This window comes from Pelophylax lessonae (assembly GCF_965119305.1).
Source record: "Pelophylax lessonae genome assembly, chromosome: 5".
NCBI lineage: Eukaryota > Metazoa > Chordata > Amphibia > Anura > Ranidae > Pelophylax > Pelophylax lessonae.
This window is the reverse complement of record NC_138772.1, coordinates 40,502,877-40,529,256: the sequence shown is the minus strand read 5'-3', so window position 1 is coordinate 40,529,256 and position 26,380 is coordinate 40,502,877. Positions and strand designations below refer to the sequence as shown.

The 26,380-nt window shown below is 45.7% G+C and overlaps 1 protein-coding gene across 1 annotated transcript in view; it reads right to left on the bottom strand.

Moving 5' to 3' along the window:
* The window catches only part of VWDE (von Willebrand factor D and EGF domains), a 207,195-nt gene that overhangs the window by 30,746 nt on the left and 150,069 nt on the right, over positions 1 to 26,380 (bottom strand). The window contains exons 22-27 of the mRNA XM_082259055.1: positions 24,320 to 24,415; positions 24,135 to 24,230; positions 8,801 to 8,896; positions 4,441 to 4,536; positions 1,892 to 1,987; positions 526 to 621 (exon numbers count right to left, since the gene is read on the bottom strand). Coding sequence (XP_082115181.1) covers positions 526 to 621; positions 1,892 to 1,987; positions 4,441 to 4,536; positions 8,801 to 8,896; positions 24,135 to 24,230; positions 24,320 to 24,415 — 576 coding nt within the window. The remainder of the gene's footprint in view (positions 1 to 525; positions 622 to 1,891; positions 1,988 to 4,440; positions 4,537 to 8,800; positions 8,897 to 24,134; positions 24,231 to 24,319; positions 24,416 to 26,380) is intronic.

The following is a 26,380-nucleotide window of genomic DNA, read 5'->3' as shown; positions in this document are numbered from 1 at the left end:
GGGTTTGTGCTACGGGGTTTGTGCTTGAGGGGTTTGTGCAGGGTTTGTGCTTGAGGGGTTTGTGCTGGGGGGGTCTGTACTGTGGGGTTTGTGCCCCTCTCAGTCAGTGTATCCCATAATAGGGTGTCTCTCACAGTATATCCCATAATAGGGCCCCTGCTCCCTATTATGGGATATACTAGTACTGATGGACCCCTTAATATGTGATATATTGGGAGAATTTGTTCACGCAAGCAAAATACAGGGGACAAAATGGGTGGAGTCTATAAGGGGTGGGGCTTCTTAGAAATGGGAGGGGTCAAAATGGAAGGGCGGGGTCTTGCGCCCCACCATCTTAAAACTTCACCAGCCGCCACTGCTCTCTCTATCATTCTTCCTTCACTATCTCTCTTTTCTCTCCTCTCTGCCTCGCTCTCCCTCCCATCTCGTATTAATTTTCTTTTCCCAGAATAAATCAGAAATTGGAGACAGAACAGAGAGAGAGGAGAAGCAGAGCCCAGTGCAGAGACATTCACATTCACCTACTTGTGTGACATCTTTTACCGATGTATCCGTCTGGACAGCTGCACATATTATTCCTCATACACTGACCACCATTCTTACACGGGGGGCTGCACACCGCTGAAATCATACAAAACAGTGACCGGGTATACATCACCCATCATTATCAAATCATGTAAAGGTCAGAATGTGACTAATAACGCAAAAGCAGTATATTATTTTAAAACACATAATTGTTAAGTCTCTTGCACACAGAAGTTTTCAGTCTGCTATGGGGGCAAATGTGTGGACTCGCTCCCGAGTCGGGCTGCGTGTGTCCTGCTCCCCACTCCCTCCTCACAGCATTTGATTGACAGAAGTAGGAGCCTATTGGCTCCCGCTGCTGCCTCAGTCCCTGTGAGTAGAGTTAGAGGAGGGTAGCACAGCGTATTACCTATAGGCAAGGTAGGTGTCGACCTAGAAGGCAAACAAGTCGGCGGTGCCGATGGTGCCTCCTCCTCATTGTTCAGCTGTGTGGGACAACCTGAAAAGGAAAAGGGACTTCCGGTTGCAAAAATCTCCATCTCCATGGACAGTGCTGTAGGGACCCCTCTCCCTGTGTCTCCCCTGTAATGAGGGATGATGCCTAGATCCGGCTCTCTGTCCTCCCTTCCCCTCCTCCCGGGGTGAAAGGCGGCTGGTGTCTGCAGTATTCCCCTCCCCCATCATCTCCATCCATCACCCAGTACAGGGGTTTCTGGCAGAGTGCCCAGAAGGAGAAGTCTGATCCCCCCGAGCACCAGGTGAGGCCTACACAGCGCCCGATACACCAATCTGCTCTCTCAGGGATCTACATGCGGCAAAATGAGGTTTCGCCTAGGGTGTAAAAAAAACTTGCACCAGCCCTGCATATGGCTGGATCGATTGAGGAGGTTTTTTTTTTTTTTTTGCCCTAATGCAGGGAATACTTTGAGGTAAAAAAATATTTTAGCTTTAGACCCACTTTAAGGTAAAATAAAAACCTTTTGACTTTAGAAGCACTTTATCATAGCAAAAAGGGGCAGTTCATTGTTAGAATTGATGCACACATTAACAATATACCCATAATACACAGATTCAGGGGCTGACTGGCAACATTTGGCCCAGGGGGCAAGTACAAACCAGAGGCCCATGGTGCAGCGATTTGGCCCCCCTCCCACTCTTCCCGGCCTCCTCCTGACCCCCATTCCAGGCTGAAGCTCCGCTCCAGGTACTCTTTACTCACTGGCTGAATCCGAGTTCCCGACCTGGCCAGCAGGGGGGGGGGCTGGAACAGCTCGGTTGGGGCTGAAGAGAGTGACCATGACCATGAAAAAGACCATGATTAAAACATTCAAATTTGACGTCAAAATGACCACTGCAGAAAACTCACCATTCTGACACTGAGCTCCATAGAAACCGTTGGGACAGAGACACACATTGGACTTCAGACAAGTGCCACCATTGAGGCACACGGGGTGGCACACCACTAAATAAATTCAAGCAGAAAGGAAAAACCTTTTAAAATACTTTTAGTTCAAACTACCAGACACAGTATACAGATATCATACCCTGATTATTGGGGTATAACCTGGAAAATGGTTTGAATACTACTTAACGGGACACTGTCATGAGAGTTTAATAGAGGGTGCAATCATAGAACTCTTTCTTTTGAATGCTCAAATCTAACACAAGTATAGAGAATGATAAGGGGTTCTGATAATTTTCTGTGCATGGGAGCCTGCTTTCCAAAACCTTGACTGTCCAGTTTCCTCATTCTGCCTGGAGTCCCACTGTAGGGGAGAGCAGTAGTGATTAGGATGCACACAAGATAACTCTGTAGTAATGGCCTTGGGCTTCCATTAGATGTCGCTGGTGCTGAGGTAATGTCCTGGTAAGTAGGGATGAGCTCAGGCGTGTTCAGTCAGAGTCTAAACCCGCCTGAGCTTTCCCACCGGGAAGCTGTCAAAGCTTCATAGGAGGAGGAGGTATCTCGTGTCTGGACTCGTCTGAGCTTATCCCTAAGTAGGGATTTAGCTCAGGTGTGTTTGGATCCTAAGCCGAACCCACCTGAGTGATCCCACCACAAAGTTGTCCCTGTACATGAAAGCAGCCAAAGCATTGCCCACCTTGTAACCGCATATTTACATGAATCTTGTATACCTGCAGCTGTGGGCTGGCCAAAGCCCCCCGGAAGAATCACCCAGGTGGGCTTAGAGGATCCAAACATGCCTGACCTCATTCCTACTGGGAAGTAATAATGTAAGGAGCCCTTTAGTTGTCATTCCCGCATCTGGGTTCCTGGGAAAAGAACCATGTCTGTGGGTAGCACCTGAAGGATCAGGTTATGAATAGTATATGGTTTGGCTAAATTCTGCTGGACTGTCCCCTTTGTGGGGATACCACTGTCTGGGGTAAGGACTCTGATTAAGGCTGGCCATAGATAAATGGAATTCTCCATCCACTCAATCGAGGCACATATAGGAATCTTCCCCTGTCAAACCTTGTATTTTGATAATGGGGACTCTCTGCTTTTAAAATACTCATGCTCAGGGCCGCTGATAGGGGGGGACCACCAGTCCTCCAGTAGGGGGCTCAGGCCCATAGGGGGGCCCCAACAGCACAGGGAATCTGTGTGGTCGGGTGGAGGGGCTGTTACAGAAAGAAGTCCTGTGCAGCTCTCTGCATCAGCTGAAAGCCAGTTTCTCCCCTTCCTGCCAGCTTTTAGCTGCTGCAGGGAGAGACACAGACACAGGGCATTGTTCCTGTAGTTGCGTCTCTGACACCGATCCCCCTCCCTTTTCTGCCTGCTTCTGATCCTCCCCCTCCCCCTGTTCCCCCCTTTCCTTGCCTTGTAAAAAAAAATAACAAATTGTAAAAAAAAAAAAATTGAATTAAACATTGTAATAAATAATTAAAAAAAATTGTAAAATAAAATAATTGTAAAAATGTTTAACATTTAAAAAATATATATATATATACATTTAAACAAAAAAATTAAAACAAAATTTAAAAAGGGCTAATTCACACGGGTTCTCTGTTATGTTTTTGTCTGCTAATAACAATTTTAGTGTATTTTTAGTGAAAATATTGTCTTGATATATTTGGGGTGGGGGCTGCAAGGTAGGCTGCACAGGGCCCCATGATTTCTAAAAGCAGCCCTGCAGCTGCTGATTGAGAAAATGTTTCCAACATATGGATAAAAATTCAGCCTGTCCCTGCTGAACCGATTGAATTTCAGTCCATCCATGCCCAACTTAAGTGAGGATGTAGTCAACAGAACTTTGAACGTGGGCTTTCCCCAAAAAATCGGATAGACTTTTCACATATCTCCGAAATACAGAAAGGAGCTTTGTACCAAAATTGGATGAAAGAATCCAAAATAATTGTAATTGTTGGTAAAAAAAAGTATTGCATTTCATATTGTATTTTGGAGACTCTGGAATTAAAGGAATAGGGTGGACTGGCGGACTGCTGTAATGCCAGGGTTAAAAAATGAAGTATATGGCCCATTCACATATGGGTGTAGCTGAAATGCGAGCAGAAACATTTCCATAAATGTGCGGAAAATGCCCTAAGTTGCACAATGCGCTTGCAGAGCCGTTATTCCTTAATGGTACCCCCAACGCTGGTAGCAATTGTATATCTTGCGTTTTTCACACAAAATGCACAATGCCAAGCACGCCTGGCTCAGTGCCAAAAATTTGATAAATAATCGTCTTTGGCCCATTTTTAAAGCAGAGGGAGGCCAAATCAAATGAATAGTGCCGCTCCAAAAACGCACAGAACAAAAAACAAACCATGTTGCTCAGATGTAAAAGGGGCCTTCGGCCGGTAGGCCTATTAACTCCAGTAACTATATCGTTCCATAATACAGTTGCCTATATGCCTATTAACTTAATTAACTGTATTATTCCATTATTTCTCATCAAAAACACTTACGTGTGCTGCAGGTGGGTCCACTCCAGCCAGGTTTGCATTTGCACACATCAGGGGCCACACATTCACCTCCATTCTCACAGTGCCGGTTACACACCACTGTATGAAGAAAATACAAACTGTCAGCTACAAAAGCCTTACTGTATACGATGGATCTTACCCTTGCCACCTGTCCTCTGGGATGACTGCTCATAGACCTACATCATTTCCAGATCTAACTATATCGATCATCACTGATCCTTTGTCCTATTAGTCCCCCACTATGGATATAACACAACTCACAGAGCAGCATTTTGCCAGCATGGTTGACCTGCAATGCACGTTTCCATACTATAAGACAGTATATGGCCTGGACCTGAGTTGAACTAGGAGGGGGGCCAGCATGGCTGGGGCCTGCAGAAGCGGCGGACTGTTAGTGGGGCGATTTAGAATGATGCATTCCGCTTACCGGATTGGATAGTTCAAGGCAGAGGGTGTGTCCTGTAGTGGGTAGAGAGGAGGGGGGATTATGTCAGAGCTCATTTGGACAGTTTTCTCCCCCCTTCCCCTCTTGTTTATTTTGGTTTTGGGGGAGCCTCCTACTTTCTTAAAGCGGAGTTCCACCCAAAAGTGGAACTTCCGCTCATTTGCTTTCTCCCCCCCCCCCCACCTCCTGTGCCATATTTGGCACCTTTCAGGGGGGAACGGGTACCTGTTTTTGACAGGCACCCTTCCCCACTTCCGGGAGACAGGGCTGCGGCACTGTCCCTTGGAAGTTTGGCCCCCTCCTCCTTCCCCCGCCGCCGAGCCAATCCAAATGCGCAGCGTGCTTCTCGCATGCGCAATAGGGATCTGCCCTTCAAGCAGTAAGGCTTCACTGCCGGGTTCCCCCACCGGCAATGGCGGCGGCAGCACTCAGCAGCCGATGGAAACAATAGCTGCGGTGCCGACATCCAGGACAGGTAAGTGTCCGAATATTAAAAGTCAGCAGCTACAGTATGTGTACAGTATGTGTAGCTGCTGACTTTTAATTTTTGGAGGGGGAGGCTGGAGGCTGGAACACCGCTTTAAGGTGCTGGGGTATTTCTGGTGGGTTTTTGGTTCTTATGTTTAATGCTCGCCATTCAGTTTCTTGCTCCTTTTTTTTTTATTGTCATAGCAGCAGGCAGGAGGTCTATTGGGTCTTTATTTTTTTTTTTTAGTTCAATACATTTTATTGAGTTTTCACATTTATACAGAGCAAACAAAGAGTATTGCAGCATGAGAAGTATAATGGTATCCAGAATAGGAACAAGAACAATGGCAAATAGTGCAAGAATTGGGTTCGGCCGTAATATAAACATTCAAGTAGTTAGGTATGTGGACTGCAAGAGCCAGGGAAGTACAATGTGTAGATACTAAATTGGGATAAACCACAAGAGAAAGCTATATATTGGTCCATATGTTCCATATTTGGGAGAATTTGGTGAGGCTTAGAGAGTTTATCGCTAGTAGTCGTTCAAAGGTGTAGTTGGAGTTTACCATAGTCACTACATTTGATATGTTCAGGGATAGGTTTGTTTTCCATTTCCTCAGAATGGTGAGCTGAGCTGCTACTAGGATGTGGGTAACCACTGGTATATGGGTAACCAGATACTGGTCAATACCAATGTTAAGTAAGGCCAAGGCAGGCTGTGGTTTACATAGTATACCTGTGCAAGAAGCGAGAAGGTGACATTTTTGGGACCAGAAGATGGTGAGGTTGGGGCAGAGCCATAAGATATGCATGAGGTTGCCTACTTTACCGTACTCACGCCAGCACAAGAGAGAGGTATTGTGGGAAATTTTGGCCAACCGGTAAGGTGTATGAGGTCTATTTGGTCTTTGAAGTCGATGCTGGTTAAATAATTGTGAAAAATTGTGGGTTGGGCCAATCGGAGGGAGGGGTGTCCCTTCCTAATAATACGGTGGTAACATTGAGGTATTATTAGGTTGTATCTGGTAGTACGTAAGTGGTTAATTGTCCCTGAGCTGGTGTAGTTGCGGCTGGGGGCCTTTGATAGGGTGGCAGATACAACTGGTTGGTCGTGAGCATATAGGACTTCAAAGACCTTAGACCAGGCATAAGCTGTGGTTGGTTTATTTGCAACCGTACTCACGCCAGCACAAGAGAGAGAGGTATTGTGGAAAATTTTGGCCAACCAGTAAGGTATATGAGGTCTATTCGGTCTTTGAAGGCGATGCTGGTTAAATAATTGTAAAAAATTGGGGGTTGGGCCCATCGGAGGTAGGAGTGTCCCTTCCTAACAATACGGTGGTAACATTGAGGTATTATTTTAGGTTGTATCTGGTAGTGTGTAAGTGTAGATAGTTGTAGTAGTAGCTGGTGTTGTTGCGGCTTGGGGCCTTTGATAGGGTGGCAGATACAACCGATTGGTCGTGAGCATCTAGACCTTAAAAGACCTTAGAACAGGCATAGGTTGAGGTTGGTTTATTTGTGATTCATTGACTGCATTATATGCATTAAACTTGTTTTCCTGTGAATGTTGTATTTAATGGTTTGTAATAAAAAGGCTGCTATGGCCATTCCACTTTACATTTGTGGGCTCGACTTACGTATGTGTTTTCTTTGGCGCACGAGCAAAGAGGGATGGGGCACTTTAAAAAAAAAAAAAATTTTTAATTTTATTTTATTTTTATTTATTTATTTTTCACATTGTCCCTTTAAAACATTTTTTTCTGATCACTTTTATTGCTATCACAAGGAATGTAAACATCCCTTGTGACAGTAATAGTACTCTTTATTGAGGGATTGGGGGTCTTAAAGACCCCAAACCCCTCCTCTGCACTTAAAATTATTCAAAACACCTAGATATGCATTTTTGAATATTGTCATTAAAATCTGTGCCATTGGCTGCCGAGTAAACCGGAAGTTACATCAGGGCGTCGATTCCGGGTTTCCACATTGGAGACCCGATCAAAGCCGAATCTGGCTTTGTTCGGGACTCCGGCCAGCCAGCTGAAATGCCGACTGGCAGCTCGGATCTCCTGATGGGACAGGAGAGCCCAGGCGGAGCGGAGGGAGGGAGAGGATGTTCCCTCCCGCTGCTTGCAATAACAGCCGAGCGGCTGATTAGCTGCATCGTTTGTTATTACTAGAAAGTCGACTGTCAGCTCTAAAAAACAGTACTGTGGTGATGCCTGCTAGCTGCTTATCACCCCGGTACAACCACTTGGGCAAAATAACGTACAGGTACATGATTTTGCGGGAAGTGTTTCATGTTTTATAGATAACCGGAGCCTCAGCATTCTGCAGGTCCCTCAGTCATGTGCTTACAATCCCAACATAGGGATTGTACAGGGTTCCCATCTTTGTTGAGTCATTTCATGAAGTGGATTAAAGGATAACTAAAAGAACCTGTGAAGCTCCGGTGAACTCCATGCCCAAGAGGGTTAAGGCAGTGCTGGAAAATAATGGTGGCCACACAAAATATTGACACTTTGGGCCCAATTTGGAAACATTTCACTTAGGGGTGTACTCACTTTTGTTGCCAGCGGTTTAGACATTAATGGCTGTGTGTTGAGTTATTTTGAGTGGACAGAAAATTTACACTGTTATACAAGCTGTACACTCACTACTTTACATTGTAGCAAAGTGTCATTTCTTCAGTGTTGTCACATGAAAAGATAAAATAAAATATTTACAAAAATGTGAGGGGTGTACTCACTTTTGTGAGATATTGTATATATTTGTTTTGCAGTGCTGTTTGTTTTCACAGGCACAAAGTTTATTTTATATTGCACATAGTGCACTTTACAGTTTTATGATGTATTGATGTTTTGTATTGATTTTGTATTCACACAAAGGAGGCTCTCACCATAATTCACTAAATGCTTATATATATACACAGAAATTGATTTGAAGTGATGTTTGGTATCAGATGTGCTAAGTGTATTTGCTATTGCACTTACAGTACTTTTATGTTTTTTTTTTTTTTTGCACTATATATATTTGTTTATGTGGTATATATTACTTTTGCAGTACACTTAGTTTTTTGTTGGAGATAAATACCAGTTATTAGGGTTTCAGCATTTTACTGTAAGATGTAAGATTAACATTCACATAGGGGGTTTCCATCACTATTCATATGTTTTTATGTTTTTTAAAGGGGCAGAGCTACCATTTTTGGCTGTTCAGTTCTGTTGGATGTGGGAACATATTTCAGTGATTAGCAGCAAGCCCATTATATGTATATTTTGGCAATCATTTTATACAGTAGATACATACACTGTTTATTGTTTCATTATTACAGTAGTAGCATGGTGGTATTTGCATACTGTATATTATTTCCCCAGAAATACAAGCCTTTATATTTCCTGGATATATTGTATGATCCAGACTTACTTGTTTCACAGCGAGGTCCAACGTAACCAAACGGACAGGAACAAACATTCCTAGCCTGGCAGATCCCTCCATGTTCACAAGGTGGGTCACAGTAAGCTTAAAAAAAATATATATATAAATTATTTTAGAATTATAATTCTGAAAGTTATGGACGATTGAAAATGTGTGTCTGTATAAATTGTCTCTTAAAACAAAAGCAGCAAGTCAGCTCTTGAAAAGTGTTTGTCTCTATGCTTGGCGAGGTGGTATATTACACCAGACACGGCACACAAATATCAAGTAGATAAATCCCCCCCGGGGCTGGATGGGGATGCCTCCACAAGGGTAATATGGCTTATCTTTGGTGGAACGGTGGGAAGATTAACGATTATTGGAAAGAGGCGCGGTTGATCCTAAAAATAACAGGAAGGGATATACCAAATGACCAATGGTATTCTCTATTCCCTAAAACAGAAATGCCTAAAAAACAATATAAAACGTACAGTAATTTATTAAATGCAGCAAAGGGAGTAATACCAAAGAAATGGCAAGATCCAGAAAGACCAAAGATCAAGGATTGGTATGAAAGGATCGAGTACATATATATATAATGGAGTTATAGTAGAGATGAAGATCAAGCAGAAGTTTTGCAGAGGTTTGGGGTAAATAGATAGAATTTAAGAAGTCCAAGGAATATGTTAAAATAATGATGGAAGAGGGGGAGGAGAGACAGGGGATCAAGAAAAGGTAGCAAAGGAAGTGCAATTGGGGGGTGGGATTGAGAGGGAAGGGAATCTATAAGTGATAGGATTTTTATGTTTTTTTTCTTTTCTTGGAATTTTTATGTATATTGTAATTATATATGAATAACTAATAAAGTTTAAATAAAAAAAGAAAAGAAAATTGTTTGTCTCCTCCCTGATAAATTACAAGTACTGAAAGAACTACTGGAAGAACAAGGCGCCCAATCATAGGACTACAGGGGGTTTAAAAAAGTGCTCCATGCATAGGGATTCAGTTGGGCGCATCTAACATTTTTTGGAGCTATTTCAACTCCTTTATTCAGTTGGGTACCTTTGACCTGTTTCAAGTGACAATTGTTTCAATAGACAATCTCATGTTTATGGTCAAGCTGTAAAATAGTACGGCTATCCTTAAGCCATGGGTGCTCAACCTGTGCCTCTCCAGCTGTTGCAGAACTACAAGTCCCATCATGCCTCTGCCTTTGGGAGTCATACTTGTAACCAGGGGCAGACTGGTAACTTTCAGCCCAGGGGGCAAGTGCGAAACAGAGGCCCATGGTGCAGCGACTCAGCCCCCCTCCCAATCTCCCTCCCCCATTCCAGGCTGAAGCTCCGCTCCCGGTACTCTATACTCACCGGCCGAATTCAGGTTCCCAACCTGGCCAGTAGGGGGCAGTTGGGGGGAGCTAGGACAGCTTGGTTGGGGCTGGCCGGGGGGGAGGAGAGTCCCCAGTGGGGCACGGAACCAGCCTCTGCTCAGACACAGTTTACACCATCCATTCTGGGGGGGAGGCCTGCTCTCTGTCCTTGTCTTCATCCCGCACTCAGTAGGTCAGCAGTGGGAACTTTTTACTTCTCTTCATCAGGAATCCTCTAGGCATGTCTGTGACAGAAGCGGTGCAGCCTTTTTATGGGGCATCAGAGCGGCCCAGGGGGCAATTGCCCCCCTGGCCCAGTCCTCCCCTGCTTGTAACTGTTAGCCTTGCAATGCCTCATGGGACTTGTAGTTTTGCAACAGCTGGAGGGCCACAGGTTGAGCATGCCTGCTTTAAGCCCTGGTTCACCCTGGTGCGGCTTTGAAATTGTGCTACTTCAGCATGATTTTGCACCTTAGATTTTTATTGTGGTGCACAAGGTACAATGTTTCATATCTGGTGGGAATGCCCTAAGATTAGAAACTATTGGCTGGAAGTGCTGGAACTTATAAGAAAAATCACAGGAGTGAACATCATAGATGACCCATGGATATGCCTGTTCCATAAAACAGATAGACCCCTAAAGCAATAATAAAAAAAAAAAAGACACGATAGTCCTAAATATGCTTAATGCAGCAAAAAGGGACAATCCCAAAAAAATTGTTAAAGATGGAAGGCCCTACAATAAGAGAATGGGTGCGGTCGAATCAAATATTTTTATAACATGGAATATCTAAGTAGCAGAGACAAGGAACAAACAGAAAGCTTTTCCAGTAAATGGAAAAAAAGGGCAGATTTCAAAGGGACTAACGATTATATAAAGCTGTGGACAGACTAGAGAGGTATCAAGGGATAGACGCCAATAAGGAATAGTCAGTTGTAAATAGAGATATAGGAGAGCGATCGTATCATAGCAGGGGCGTAACTACAGGGGTTGCAAGGGTTGCAATTGCACCGGAGCCCCATGCTCCAGGCGGTCTGTGCGGCTCCCCTGTACACCTGGATAGGAGGGGCGGTGGGGGCAGCATGCAGAGAAATCACTGTCCTCCTTTTTCCTCCTGTAGCTGCAGGAGGAAAATAGAGGAGATTGGTTCCTCTGTATGCTGCCCCCGCCACTCCTATTCAGTTCACTTGTGTTCTGCTGTCTCTGGGCCCCTGTGTGCTCCTCCGGTCCCCCCCACTGTGCTCCCCTCCCTCTCCTGCCGGCTGCTGCCGGGGATGTGTCACAATAGAGAACCAGGAAGGGGTCGGTAAATATGTAACTTACCAATTTCCTTTCTTTTCTGAATGGACAGAGTCATAGTCAGTGACATTGTAAAAAAAATAAAATGATAAAAAGTAATACAATTAAAATACCAAAAAATAAAAACTACTGACACCAGTGGGTGAACTTCCAGGATCGCAAAGGTCACACTTGCGACCGGGCCCTGGCATTCCACCACCGTGGGGAGGCCCCAGGATGGCAGGAAGGGGGGCGCCCTGAAGCCTTCTTCACAAATGAAGTGGAAATGTTTGTTATGAGATTAAGTTCATTTTCATTGCAAAGAGGGACTTTGCAATTAATTGCAATTCATCTGATCACTCTTCATAACATTATGTAGTATATGCAAATAGCCATCATAAAAAACTGAGACAGCAGACTATGTAAAAATTAATATTTGTGTCATTTTCAAAAGTTTTGGTCACAGCTGTACATACGGAGGAGGTTTCCTGTATGTAACGAAAATCTGAGATGGATGATGTTTCAGTTCAGTGTATAGGAAGTTTAAAGGACACAAGGTTTCTTGCAAGATCAACAAGTATTTTTCTGTACTTCCAGAGAATGTACTTAGCCTGAACAAATAGAACGAATGCAGCTGCTACATCTAAGGACTGGAAGCTGCAATATATTACATTTTTGTTCTTCAATTTAGATACAATTTAACATTTGGAAGGCAACACAAATGAACTGTAATACCCATAATAGTCAGCAGAGGGTGAGCTACATTGACTTCTAAAACAAGCAAGATAACAGAGACACCCAAATACTGTTTGCCAGTAAAAAAAAAAAAAAAAAATCAATACAACATTGATTTTTTTATTTTTATTTTTCCATGAAGATATTCAGGATCTGTGCATAAACAAACAAGGGATCGCCTAAATATTGCACTTCTGTTATTATTTTCTATATTATCTTTTGTGGATTTTAGCTATATATGAACATAGGCATTCTGTATTTATTTTTCTTTACTTTAAAAAAAAAAAAAAAAATTAAGTGCAGCAATCCCTATATATATATATATATATATATATATATATATATATATGTATATGTATATGTATAGGGATTGCTGCACTTACATTTTTTTTAAAAAAAGTAAAGAGAAAAAGCATAATGTGTTCCATTTTTGACATTTAGCGTCATTCTCATATAAGCAGAACTTTTTTCTCAGAGAATAGGTGCAGGAACTTCCTCTGTCTGAGTCTCCCTTCGTCTCTGCCCCCTCCCCCCTCTAAGCACTGTCTCCTGGCTCCACCCCTTACCCACTACTCAGTATCACCCCTTTAACCACTTTAATACAGGGCACTTCCCTCCCTTCCCGCCCAGGCCAATTTTCCCCTTTTAGCGCTGTTGCATTTTGAATGACAATTGCGCGGTCATGCAACACTGTACTTACACCAAATTTATATCATTTCCCCCCCACAAATAGAGCTTTCTTTTGGTGGTATTTGATCACCTGTGCGATTTTTACTTTTTGCTAAACAAATAAAAAAAGACAGAAAAGTTTGAAAAAAAAAAAAAAGTCTTTTTGTTTATGTTATACAATTTTGTAAATAAATAAGTTTTTTCCTGCACTCATGAGCACTGATGAGACTGCACTGACAGGCACTGATGAGGAGGCAATGATGGGGTGGCACTGATGGGGTGGCACTGATGGGGTGGCACTGATAGGCGGCACTGATAGGCGGCACTGATAGGCACTGATAGGTAGCACTGATATGCAGCATTGGTGGGCACTGATAGGCGACACTGCTGGGCACTGATAGGCGGCATTGATGGGCACTGATAGGCGGCACTGACGGGCACTGATAGGCGGCACTGACGGGCACTAATGGGCACTGATAGGCAGCACTGGTGGGCACTGATGGGCACTGATGGGCGGCACTGATCGGTACTGACGGGAGGCACTGATGGGCACTAATGGGCACTGATAGGCGGCACTGGTGGGCAATAATGGGCACTGGTGGGCGACACTAAAGGATGGCAATGATGGGCACTTGTGGGCAGCACTGATAGGGAGGACACTAGTGGGCATCACTGATGGGGAGGGCAATGGGGGGCTCCCTGAGCCCTGATCGCCATCCCTGGTGGCCATAGTGGGCATCCCTGGGGTCATAGTGGGCATCCCTGGGGTCATAGTGGGCATCCCTGGTGGATCTAGTGGCATCCCCCCCCCGAGGATCTGCACTGGTAATCAATGATCTGATTACCAGTGCCGACCCCCCCCTGTCAGGGGAGCCGCCGATCGGCGCTCCTTTACTCGTGCCTGTCAGGCACGAACTAAGGAAAGCCGATCAACGGCTGTTCCTGTTTTACTATGTGACCAGCCGTGATTGGACACGGCTGATCACATGGTAAAGAGCCTCCGTCAGAGGCTCTTTACCGAGATCGGAGATGCAGGGTGTCAGACTGACACCTCGCATCACCGATCGCCGCTCTGCGCGCCCCCCGGGGGGCGCCCAGAGCGGTGTTATCCTGCCGCCGTCATATGACGTCCGGTCAGGATAACTCAACCACATTCCCGCCATCAATTTGTAATAGGGCGGGCGGGAAGTGGTTAAGAGAATACAGAACCAAGTATAATTTTGTGCATGAAGTAATTTGTATGGACCTTGATAGACCTCACCCCAGCAACAGTAGATCCCCCCAGCAACAATCAACCCCACCCCAGCAAACAGCAGACCTTCCCCAAAAGCAACAATGGACCCCTCCGCAACAAAATACCACCCCAGCAACAATAGACCCCCAGCAGCAACAACAGATCTCCCAGCAGCCAGCATCAATAGACCCTCTGGCAACCAGCAACGTTAGACATCTTCCTCAACAGTACATCCCTCCCAGAAAGAAAATACCCCCCCACCTAGCAAAAATAAACCTACCCAGTAACAATAGACCCCCACACAAAAATAGATCCCCACCAGCAACAATAGGTCCCTCAGCAGCCAGATTTACTAGATCCTCAAGCACACCCAACCATAAAATTCATTCAGTGCTGGAGGTAATGGAAAAAAAAAAAAAAAAAAAGCCCTGCAGATAACAGCATGTCACTATACAAATAACTATATACACTTACTGTATATATCTGTTCAAAATCTGGAATCAATCTCGTAATTACCCTAATTAGTTAACCGTTTAATTGATATCTTATTCTCTAAAAGAAAAACATACAATTCAATATATTGATTTTTATGAGAAGAATCAACAACGAGTAATCAGTTCTCTATATAAACCCAATGAAGTCCCAATATGGCACCTAATGTCCGAAAAGATATAATAAATATTCAATAAGAACCAATAAAATAGCTGGAATCCATTGCACCTCTTTTATTTTTTTTTCATACTCATCACAAATACTCTATTAGGAACAAATTAGTACAACTACCTTTAGTGCGACACTTTGTGGCAAGAGGAAATACAGTCTCCCAACTTAAATATATGGTAAATGATGGGGTGGCTGACAATAGATGTGGAGGCAATAGGGAATTGACTCTAAAGAAAAAAGAAATGCAATCAGGGCCGGACTGACCATTGGGCACAGCGGGCATATGCCCGGTGGGCCGCCGAGTCCGGGCGCATTAAAATGGGAAGTGACTCCGGCCGTTGCCGCTGCTGGCCTCTCCGCGGCCGATTCCGCGGAGTCTGAGGGCCGCCGCAGCCGCATTACCGCAATCTGGAGGCCCGCCCGCCCCACCACTGTCCCTGACTGCCCGGGCCCCGCATTACGGCAATCTGGCCGCCCGCCGCTGTCCCGACTCCCCACTCCTGGCTAACTTGGCTCAGCTGGCAGCCGGTGTTCCGCAGCGGCATTCAGCGTAGCTCAGGAGGGGGTGGAGTCGGTGGGTGTACCGTGTGACCGTCATGTGACTAAGGCCGGGGGTGGAGCTAGAGGCCAGCGGGGACCCCATGCTGCCTTGTTGTCACAGAAGAAGCGGGAAGTGAGCAGTCTCCGGCGCCGCACACCGCAGACAGACACTGACAGTGTGTCTGAGACGAGACAGTGACTGAACTTGAGTGTGGAGGAGTCGTCAGAGTGACTGTCAAGTCAAGTGTCACTACTAGTGCCTGCCCTGGAGCTGCACAACATTAACACCACCACCCACGACCAGGACAGGAGCCAAGGCCTCAACAACAGGTAAGGAAAGAATGGCAGCAGCACAATTTACAAACACAGTGACAACACCACAGACCACACACCACTGTCACCGCTGGGATTTGTGGTTCTGGGTGGCCTCCGGCAGAGCAGTATTCTGGTCTGGATCTTCTGGCTTAGCAGCAGGCAGGCCACAGGCGTAAAAAACAGATAACAGTCAGCTACAACACTGTCACAGCACTGCTAGAAAACATGTGCCATGCCAGTTTGCTTGTTACATGTGATGTGACAGCCAGGTGCACATTTTCAAGTTGAAAATGTGCACCTGGCTGTCACATCACATGTAACAAGCAAACTGGCATGGCACATGTTTTCTAGCAGTGACAGTGTTGTAGCTGTTTGTTATCTGTTTTTTACACTTGCGGCCTGCCTGCTGCTAAGCCAGAAGTGAACCATGCTCTGCCGGATGCCAGAACCACAAATCCCAGCGGTGTTGTTGTGTTTGTTTTTGTGCCCTTTCCTTACATGGCACATGTTCTAGCAGTGACCGTGTGTAGCGGTTTTCAAAACCGCTACACACACACTGTCACTGGCTGCTGCTAGAAAACATGTGCCGTGCGGCATGCCAGTCAAGTTGAAAATGTGCACCTGGCTGTCACATCACATTTAACAAGCAAACTGGCATTCCGCATGGCACATGTTTTCTAGCAGCAGCAAGTGACAGTGTGTGTGTAGCAGTTTTGAAAACAGCTACACACGGTCACTGCTAGAACATGTGCCATGTAAGTAGAGATGCACCGAAAGTTTGGCAACCGATATTTTCGGCTGAAAATGAGCCTATCCCATTTCGGCCGATAAGGAGTTAAAGATGCCGAAAATGTATGGCCACTACTATGTGTAAAAAACTGAGCCCTTCACTTCCATGTCATCTCCGGGTATCTTTGCTGACCGCTCCGATCTGATCCTCTGCCGGCGCTGGGCGCTTTATTGTGAGCTACACTGGTTGCTAGGATGGCCGGCCGAATGGCATCTAGCAACCAGTGACATCCCGTAGAGAAGACCCAGCATGCACAGCAGAGGAGGATCTCGTCCTCTGCGCCTTTTACTGAATCGCTCCACCCACCTCCTTCCTTCATGTGCTGTACGCTGCGGAGGAGGGTAATGTGGCATGTGGCTGTCTGCTGTGTTGTTTTTCTTCTCTCTCTGCCATACATGTACTTGGCATGTGCAGTGCAGCCTACAGCTGTATAGGAGGCAGCAAGGGTTAACCCTCAAAGGCTACAAATAACAGAGAAGCACTGGTATTAAATGTAAAGGCTGCAATAAATAAAGCACCCCTATCCCCAGTATGAATAAATAAAAAAAATAAAAAACTTTGTCCCCCTTTTTTTTTTCCTTCAAAAAAAAAAAAGATTACATTTCCAATCACAGCCAGTGCAGCTTGGCATTGGAGCTCACCCCATTTTAATTGCAGCAGCACAACCTGCTTGTAGATCCAAGTCAAAAGTGTGAAGGTGCAGGAATTGGACTGATCTGAGGTGTGAAGGTGCAGGAATTGGGGTGATCTGAGGTGTGAAGGTGCAGGAATTGGGGTGATCTGAGGTGTGAAGGTGCAGGAATTGGGGTGATCTGAGGTGTGAAGGTGCAGGAATTGGGGTGATCTGAGGTGTGATAGTGCAGGAATTGGGGCTGATCTGAGGTGTGAAGGTGCAGGAATTGGGGTGATCTGAGGTGTGAAGGTGCAGGAATTGGGGCTGATCTGAGGTGTGATAGTGCAGGAATTGGGGCTGATCTGAGGTGTGAAGGTGCAGGAATTGGGGTGATCTGAGGTGTGAAGGTCCAGGAATTGGGGTGATCTGAGGTGTGATGGTGCAGGAATTGGGGTGATCTGAGGTGTGAAGGTGCAGGAATTGGGGTGATCTGAGGTGTGATAGTGCAGGAATTGGGGCTGATCTGAGGTGTGAAGGTGCAGGAATTGGGGTGATCTGAGGTGTGATAGTGCAGGAATTGGGGTGATCTGATGTGTGAAGGTGCAGGAATTGGGGTGATCTGAGGTGTGAAGGTGCAGGAATTGGGACTGATCTGAGGTGTGAAGGTGCAGGAATTGGGACTGATCTGAGGTGTGAAGGTGCAGGAATTGGGGTGATCTGAGGTGTGAAGGTGCAGGAATTGGGGTGATCTGAGGTGTGATACTGCAGGAATTGGGGCTGATCTGAGGTGTGAAGGTGCAGGAATTGGGGTGATCTGAGGTGTGATAGTGCAGGAATTGGGGTGATCTGAGGTGTGAAGGTGCAGGAATTGGGGTGATCTGAGGTGTGAAGGTGCAGGAATTGGGGCTGATCTGAGGTGTGATAGTGCAGGAATTGGGGCTGATCTGAGGTGTGAAGGTGCAGGAATTGGGGTGATCTGAGGTGTGATAGTGCAGGAATTGGGGTGATCTGAGGTGTGAAGGTGCAGGAATTGGGGTGATCTGAGGTGTGATAGTGCAGGAATTGGGGTGATCTGAGGTGTGAAGGTGCAGGAATTGGGGCTGATCTGAGGTGTGAAGGTGCAGGAATTGGGGCTGATCTGAGGTGTGAAGGTACAGGAATTGGGGCTGATCTGAGGTGTGAAGGTGCAGGAATTGGGGTGATCTGATGTGTGAAGGTGCAGGAATTGGGGTGATCTGAGGTGTGAAGGTGCAGGAATTGGGGCTGATCTGAGGTGTGAAGGTGCAGGAATTGGGGTGATCTGAGGTGTGATAGTGCAGGAATTGGGGTGATCTGAGGTGTGAAGGTGCAGGAATTGGAGTGATCTGAGGTGTGAAGGTGCAGGAATTGGGGCTGATCTGAGGTGTGAAGGTGCAGGAATTGGGACTGATCTGAGGTGTGAAGGTGCAGGAATTGGGGTGATCTGAGGTGTGAAGGTGCAGGAATTGGGGCTGATCTGAGGTGTGAAGGTGCAGGAATTGGGGTGATCTGAGGTGTGATAGTGCAGGAATTGGGGTGATCTGAGGTGTGAAGGTGCAGGAATTGGAGTGATCTGAGGTGTGATAGTGCAGGAATTGGGGCTGATCTGAGGTGTGAAGGTGCAGGAATTGGGGTGATCTGAGGTGTGATAGTGCAGGAATTGGGGTGATCTGAGGTGTGAAGGTGCAGGAATTGGAGTGATCTGAGGTGTGATAGTGCAGGAATTGGGGTGATCTGAGGTGTGAAGGTGCAGGAATTGGACTGATCTGAGGTGTGAAGGTGCAGGAATTGGGGTGATCTGAGGTGTGATAGTGCAGGAATTGGGGTGATCTGAGGTGTGAAGGTGCAGGAATTGGACTGATCTGAGGTGTGAAGGTGCAGGAATTGGGACTGATCTGAGGTGTGAAGGTGCAGGAATTGGGCTGATCTGATGTGTGAAGGTGCAAAGCTCACTTCATTTCTTACTATTATTCAAGCGGTTTACAGCAGTTACTTTATATGAAGTTGAGAGTTGTTTTTTATGTATCTGGCACTCCCAATTTCTTTGAAAACATTTTTCGGCACACTGTGCCCAAAAAGGTTGTCTACCCCTTGATTAGAGTAACCCTCATCTTGTGCTGCTTAATACTATTTTTAGGACTCAACCATCAAAACAGGATTTAAAGTAAGACAAAAAAAACAGCATCATATGGCAGCTCTGATCTAAATTGGACCCAGTCTGTCAGATTAATCTAAAAAAGGTACCGTAATCGAATCCACACATCCTGGAACATTAAATTCTGTCATCAACCATCCCGACGAACGCCACGCCCCAGTCACGCCCCCCCCCCTCCTGGGCTGCTCAGTCCAAAATGCCCGGGCCTATTTTTTGTCCCAGTCCGGGCCTGAATGCAATGGATTCACGGTATGGACACACTGAGTACAAAGGGGTTCAATTCAGACTTTGATTTGGATTTATTTTTTTTGCTTAGGGAGTTTTGTAACAATTTGTGATGTTTGTTATTCCAGCTAATTTTAGACTCCATTCACACTACCGCGACTTGTCAGCCTGACAAGTCGCGCACCGTCGCGGTCCATTGACTGCTACAGGACCCGTTCTAATAGGAGCGACACAAGTCGCTCCGACTTAGAAAAAGGGTCCTGTGCTACTTCGGGGCGACCTCAGAGCGACTTGCATAGACATTCATTATATGAAGTACGTGCAAGTCGCGCCGAAGTCGCGGTGCACGGGACTTCACAGGTCGCCCCCGAAGTCGTGCAGGAGTCATGCCGCGGTAGTGTGAATGGAGCCTTAATGGTTCTAATTAAATATGTATTATATCTCTTCCGACATTTAGTGCCATGACTTCATTCAGTTGATATGGGGAAGTGATTACTTTTTGTTGATTCTTCTCCTGAAAATCAATATATTGAATTGTATGTTTTTATGAAAAAAAGATATCAATTAAATAGTTAACTAATTAGATAATTAAGAGATTAATTTCAGGTTTGAACAGAAGCAAAATGCCTGAAGCTCAAAAAAGTACATGAGCTTCTTTTTTGGCAGATTAAAGGCAAACACTTGTAAGAGGCTTGCTATTGGGGGCATTCGGCAGGGGGAAGAAGCCAGGGGACCCAAGAAGGGGGGATCAGGTTTTTGTTATATTTCAATGCCTGCCTCCAAACACCTGCAAAAAATGCCAGAAAAAAACCCTGAAAACGATATGCTCAGGTGTGAATGGAGCCAAAAATGTAATATATTGCAGGTTACCAATCATTAGATGTGGTGACTGCATTAGTTTTCTTTTTTAGGCTTTTCCCTTTCTGTTTTCACCTGGTGATCTGGCCAGTAACATACCTCCAGTATTAGTGAGGCACCACTCTGGAATGAGCACAGGAGGCACAGCACAAAAGCAGCATTGTCAGTCTGGGGGGAGGGGAATGGTAAATGTATTAGCAGATTTAGATACACTAAAAAATTGAAGCCAAACTCCAGCTCACACTTTATAATCAGCTACAGCAAACAGTATGTTTTTCCTTTTGGGATAAAGGTTTTACAAAAATAAATAAAAGCTGATCATTGTAAGCACCGCTGCCAGTGTTAAAGAAGAACTCCATAAAACATATTTATTCTCATATGCATAGGTTACCTGCTCGTTTTTTCAAGGGTGCAAGGAAAAGCTGTACTTACCCGGTCCTTCGATCCTCCGGAAAACCTTGCATCCCCACATCTAGCAGTGGATTTTTCCTGCCGTCCTTATGTCCAGAGCCGGCCCATGGGTGTGATGACGTCAGAAGCAGTGCATTCACAAGACCACTAACATTCAGGGGGAGAGAGAGAGTAAGAGATCCCCGGTGCCGCACATCCACACAAGTGTTCAATGGTGAAATGACAACCTTAGCCTGAGCTACTGCCAAGCTATGCCCCCAACGCGTTTCCTTCCACCCCCGGAGCCAAAAATATTGGGGTTGTGGCCTGGCGGGAGCTCAGGCTGAGGTTGTCATTTCACTACTGAACACTTGCATGGATGTGCGGCACCGGGGATCTCTTCCTCTCTCTCTCCAGCTGCTACAGGAGCCAGGACAAGCTCTGCTCCACTCCTCTGCCAGCACTCCCGCAGCAGCAGATGCTTCCATCCTTCATACCACTCCCCAAACTAACTGAGCCTGAGTGGCACACCACTCCGTCCAAGGGTCAACGTGGGGGGCAGAAGCAGCAGGGATTTGTCTTGTGCTCGGAGGATGGGCGGATTAGGTAAGTATATCTCCGCTCCACAATCCCCTAGATGAAACGTGCAGCTAATCCATTTACTGCATGGGAAAATAAAAATAATTCCCAGGGTTCTTCTTTAAGTGGTTTGTCTCATCAATGTAAACTGATACATACTGCTGGAGAGCTTGTGCTTTTGAAAAACAGACTTGCTTACCGGATCACCAGATGGAAAAGTGAAGAAAGAAAGCCTAAAAAAAAAACAAATTCAGCCATCACATCTAAGAATCGGTAAGCTGCAATTTAACCAGTTCTGGACCAGAAGGTTTCCCCCCTTAATGACCAGGCCATTTTTTGCGATTCGGCACTGCGTTACTTAAACTGACATTTGAACGGTTGTGCGACGCTGTAAAACCCTAATAAAATTGATGTCCTTTTTTTCCCCACAAATAGAGCTTTCTTTTGGTGATATTTGATCACCTCTGTGATTTTTATTTTTTGCGCTATCAACAAAAAAAGAGCAAAAATTCTGAAAAAAACAAACAAACAATATTTTTCCCATTCTGCTATATAACATTGGCCAATTTTTTTTTTACCATTTTAGGCCAATTTGTATTCTGCCAAATATTTTTGGTAAAAAAATCCCAATAAGCATATTTTGATTGGTTTGCGCAAAAGTTATTGTGTCAACTAACTATGAGCAAGATTTATGTCATTTTTATTTATTTTTTTACTAGTAGTGGCAGCAATCTGCAAATTTTAGCGGGACTGCGACATTGCAGCGGACAATTCAGATCCCTAACTGACATTTTTGATGCTTTTGGGGGTACCAGTGACATACAGTAATCAGTGCTAAAAATATGCACTGTTACTGTAATAATGACACTGGAAGGGAAGAAGTTAACACAATGGTGATCAAAGGGTTAAGTGTGAGCCTAGGGGAGTGTTTTCTAACTGTATGGGGGAAGGACTTGTGAAATGACCACAGAGACCTGTGATCCTATATAGAAGGATCACAGGAGCTCTATGATCATTTCAGAGAGAACAACGGTCAGATGTGTTTACAACAGCAGACCGTTGTTCTCTCTCAGTGGGGAGCGATTGCGGGTGCCCGGTGGCAATCACAGCTGCCAGTCCCCTAAATCGGCTTCCCTGGTTCCTATTGGGGAAAGGAGCGCGATTACCCCCCACACGCGCGACCCATGTAGGGCTATGTCGTTTCGCGTAAAACTGCGGCGGGCGGTTGGCAAGTGGTTAATAAACGTTTACTTTTGGGTTTAATGGCAGTTTTTTTTTTCCTGGAAGTGTGTAGCATGTCTTGCGTCCTCAACTGGTTAGAATGTATCTAATGCCAAAATGTTTTTTTTCCCCTAGTTTTGGATGGGAAGCATAATCTTTTGGACAGTTGTGTGTCTGTTGCAAGATATTCATTCTCTCTCTCTCTCTCTCCCCTCTCTCCCTCCCCCCCTCTCTCCCCCTTCTCTCTCTCTCTCCCCCCTCTCTCCCCCTTCTCTCTCTCTCCCCCCTCTCTCCCCCTTCTCTCTCTCTCTCTCCCCCCTCTCTCCCCCTTCTCTCTCTCTCCCCCCTCTCTCTCCCTTCTCTCTCTCTCCCCCCTCTCTCCCCCTTCTCTCTCTCTCTCTCTCTCTCTCTCTCTCTCTCTCTCTCCCCCTCTCTCCTCCTTCTCTCTCTCTCTCCCCCCTCTCTCTCCCTTCTCTCTCTCCATCTCTCTCTTCTCTCTCTCCCCCCATCTCTCTCTTCTCTCCTCTCTTCCTCTCTCCTTTCTCTCTCCTCTCTCTTCTCTCTCCCCCCTCTCTCTCTCTCCCCCCCCTCTCTCTCTCCCCCCTCTCCCCCTCTCCCCCCTCTCCCCCTCTTGCTCTTCTCTCCCCCTCTCTCTCTTCTCTCACTCTCTTCTCTCCCTCCCTCTCGCTCTCCTCTCTCTCTCCCCTATCTCTCTCTCTCTCTCCCCCTCCCCCTCTCTCTCCCCCTTCTCTCTCTCTCTCTCTCTCACTCTCCCCTCTCTCTCCCCCCTCTCTATCTCTCCCCTCTCTCTCCCCCTTCTCTCTCTCTCTCTCTCTCTCTCTCTCCCTCTCTCCCCCTTCTCTCTCTCTCTCCCCCCCCCCTCTCCCCCTTCTCTTTCACTCTCCCCCCCTCTCTCTCTCCCCCTTCTCTCTCCCCTCTCTCTCCCCCTTCTCTCTCTCTCTCTCCCCTCTCTCTCCCCCTTCTCTCTCTCTCTCTCCCCTCTCTCTCCCCCTTCTCTCTCTCTCTCTCCCCTCTCTCTCCCCCTTCTCTCTCTCTCTCTCCCCTCTCTCTCCCCCTTCTCTCTCTCTCTCCCCCTCTTTCTCCCCTCTCTCTCCCCCCTCTCTCTCTCCCCCCTCTCTCTCTCCCCCCTCTCTCTCCCCCCTCTCTCTCTCCCTTCTCTCTCTCTCTTCTCTCTCTCCCTTCCCTTTCTCCCTTCTCTCTCTCTTCTCTCTCTCTCTCCTCTCTCCCCCCCCATCTCTCTCTCCTCTCTCTCCCCCCTCTCTCTCCTCTCTCTCCCCCCTCTCTCTCTCCCTCTCTCTCTCTCCTCTCTCTCTCACTCTCTTCTCTCCCTCCCTCTCTCTCCCCATCTCTTCTCTCTCCCTCGCTCTCTCTCTCCTCTCTAATCTTTTGGACAGTTGTGTTCCTGTTGTAAGATATTCATTCTCTCTCTCTCTCTCATGGTGAGAAGCTCTCAGTGTGCAGTGAAATCAGAGGAAGCTATTTCATTACAGGAGAGGAGCCGCTACAACTGTGCAAGACAGAAATAAAGGCTGGAGTTTAAGATTTGGAGAGATATCCACCCGTGCGCCACTCAGAAATAAAACACCAGTTTTGGGTACATTCAGCTTAGGAAACAAATCCGGGTGAATAATCATCCAATCACAGGGCACAGAAAGCAGAGGATTGTCACCTTCTTGGCACGTGCTTCCCCCGTATCCTGGCGCACACTCGCACACGTTGGGTCTCGCACACTTCCCACGGTTCTTGCAGTCCGGGCGGCACACAGCTGCAGCACATCAAATGTAATTACAAGGAGGCACATTACTCTCACATGTAAACATTTACTCGGACAAATGACTGTGTGCGGCCGCTTACCAGTCTGACAGTTGTATCCGGAATAACCCGCCTTACATTTGCAAACATTTGGCGCTGTGCATTCCATATTTCTTCCGCACGGATGCCGGCAAATTGCTAGGTGGAGGAGAGATAATGAATGGCGTCATTAAATCTGTTCTAACAGAAGTCAGATCCTTCTAAACAGGACTAAAGCTACTTGAAAACATATGATTTAAAGTATGCGCTGCGCTCTGTAAGAGATTATTCAATTGTTAGCTACACTAAAAAAAATACAATGACAAACAAATCGATCATGGAAAGATAAAAATTAGAAAAATACTTTTATGACAACGCTCACCTTTAACTGCACTACTACTTTTCAGCCACTAGATGTCCTCACTGATGCCAACCAGCATCATTCAACCCAGCAGAGCTGTTATGTCCTTCCCCAAGAACCGTGACTGGACAGTGAATGGAGAAGCAGCACAGTGATGAGTTCATCTCACTGTCACTCTGCTCTCCCCTTCTATCAGCATGCTTTTAGGCCTGGTTCACACCTATGCATTTTTTGTGCATTTTGCAGAAACACACTACAGTCCAGTCATCATGGTTTCCTATGGGTCACGTTCACATCTGTGCATTTTATGGAAAGGGCCAGGGATTTTTTTTTGTTTTTTTTTCCATAGAGTTTAATGGATCAAAAACGTGTATTGAAAAATGCAAAATGCACCTGGAATATGCAACCTGCAACCTGCATAGGTGTGAACCAGGCCTTAAGCCAGCTCAGGAACTGATTGGCTTTTCCTACTATCTTTTCTTCCCCCAGTCTAAGCTCTGCAGTACAGGAAATGATTCAGACACTTACACTGCTTGCATTATAAATATATTTAATGATGGGGGTAATGAATAGAGAACTGCATAATTTTGTCTCCTTTATATTGGCCTGGAGTCCCCTGCTGACCTCCAATACGTATATATACTTTGCGGTTTACAAGTGGTTTACCAGGATTATGGCTGAAGATATCCGCAAAAACCCCCGTATTTTTCAGCCAGTGATTAGCGTTCTCGTGAAAGCAGTCAGAGCGGCTAATTAGCCGCTGGATCGCTTGCAGAAGCAGTGGGAGGGGTCGTTTCTCCTCCCAGACACCTGATGTATAGGGGCACACTGATAGGGCCATCTGATGTAGAGCACTGCATTATTTTGTCTCTTTTATATTGGCCTGGAGTCCCTTACTGACCACAATACGTATATTTACATTGCAGTTTTGCAAGTGGTTTACCGGGATTATGGTTGAAGATATCCATAACCCTGGTATTTTTTTGTCAGCCAGCAATTGGTTTTCTCACGAAAGCAGTCAGAGCGGCTAATTAGCTGCTGGATCACTTGCAGAAGCAGTGGGAGGGGTCATCCCCTCCTCCTGCCTCTCAATGGTGTTTCTCGGGCTTGGCACATTTACCGGTGAGCCCAGGAATCACTCTGACGGTTTGCGCAGCTAGCCATAGAGGAGAGGAGAGACCAGATTGTCTCTGATCTTCTGATCTTCTCTATGGCCTTGGAGGATCGGAGCAACGTCATGACATCACTTCCGGTCTAGGGCGGAAGTAAACATTTTTTTTTTTTTTTAAAGCAAATGATCAATTTTTTTTTTTTTTTATCTTTTGCTATCAAGGGTAAAGCAGAAATTTGGGGTCCTATAGACCCCAGATTTTTCCAAAAAGAGTCACCTTTATTTCTATTACAAGGGATGTTTACATTGCTTGTAATAGGAATAAAAGTGAGAAAAAATGAATGGAATAGTTTAAAAGAAAAAAAAATAAATAAAAAATGTAAAGCACCCCCATCCCTCGGTACTCGCGCGCAGAAGCGAGCGCATATGTAAACAGTGTTTGTACCACACTTGTGAGGTATCGCTGCGAACATTAGAGTGACAGCAATAATTCTGGTGCTGGAACTCCTCTGTAACTCTGAACAGGTAACCTGAAATTTTTTTTAAAGCGTCGCCTATGGAGATTTTTAAGTATTGTAGTTTTTCGATATTCCACAAGCATGCAAAATTTTAAAGCTTGATGTGTTAGGTATCTATTTTCTCGGTGTAACAT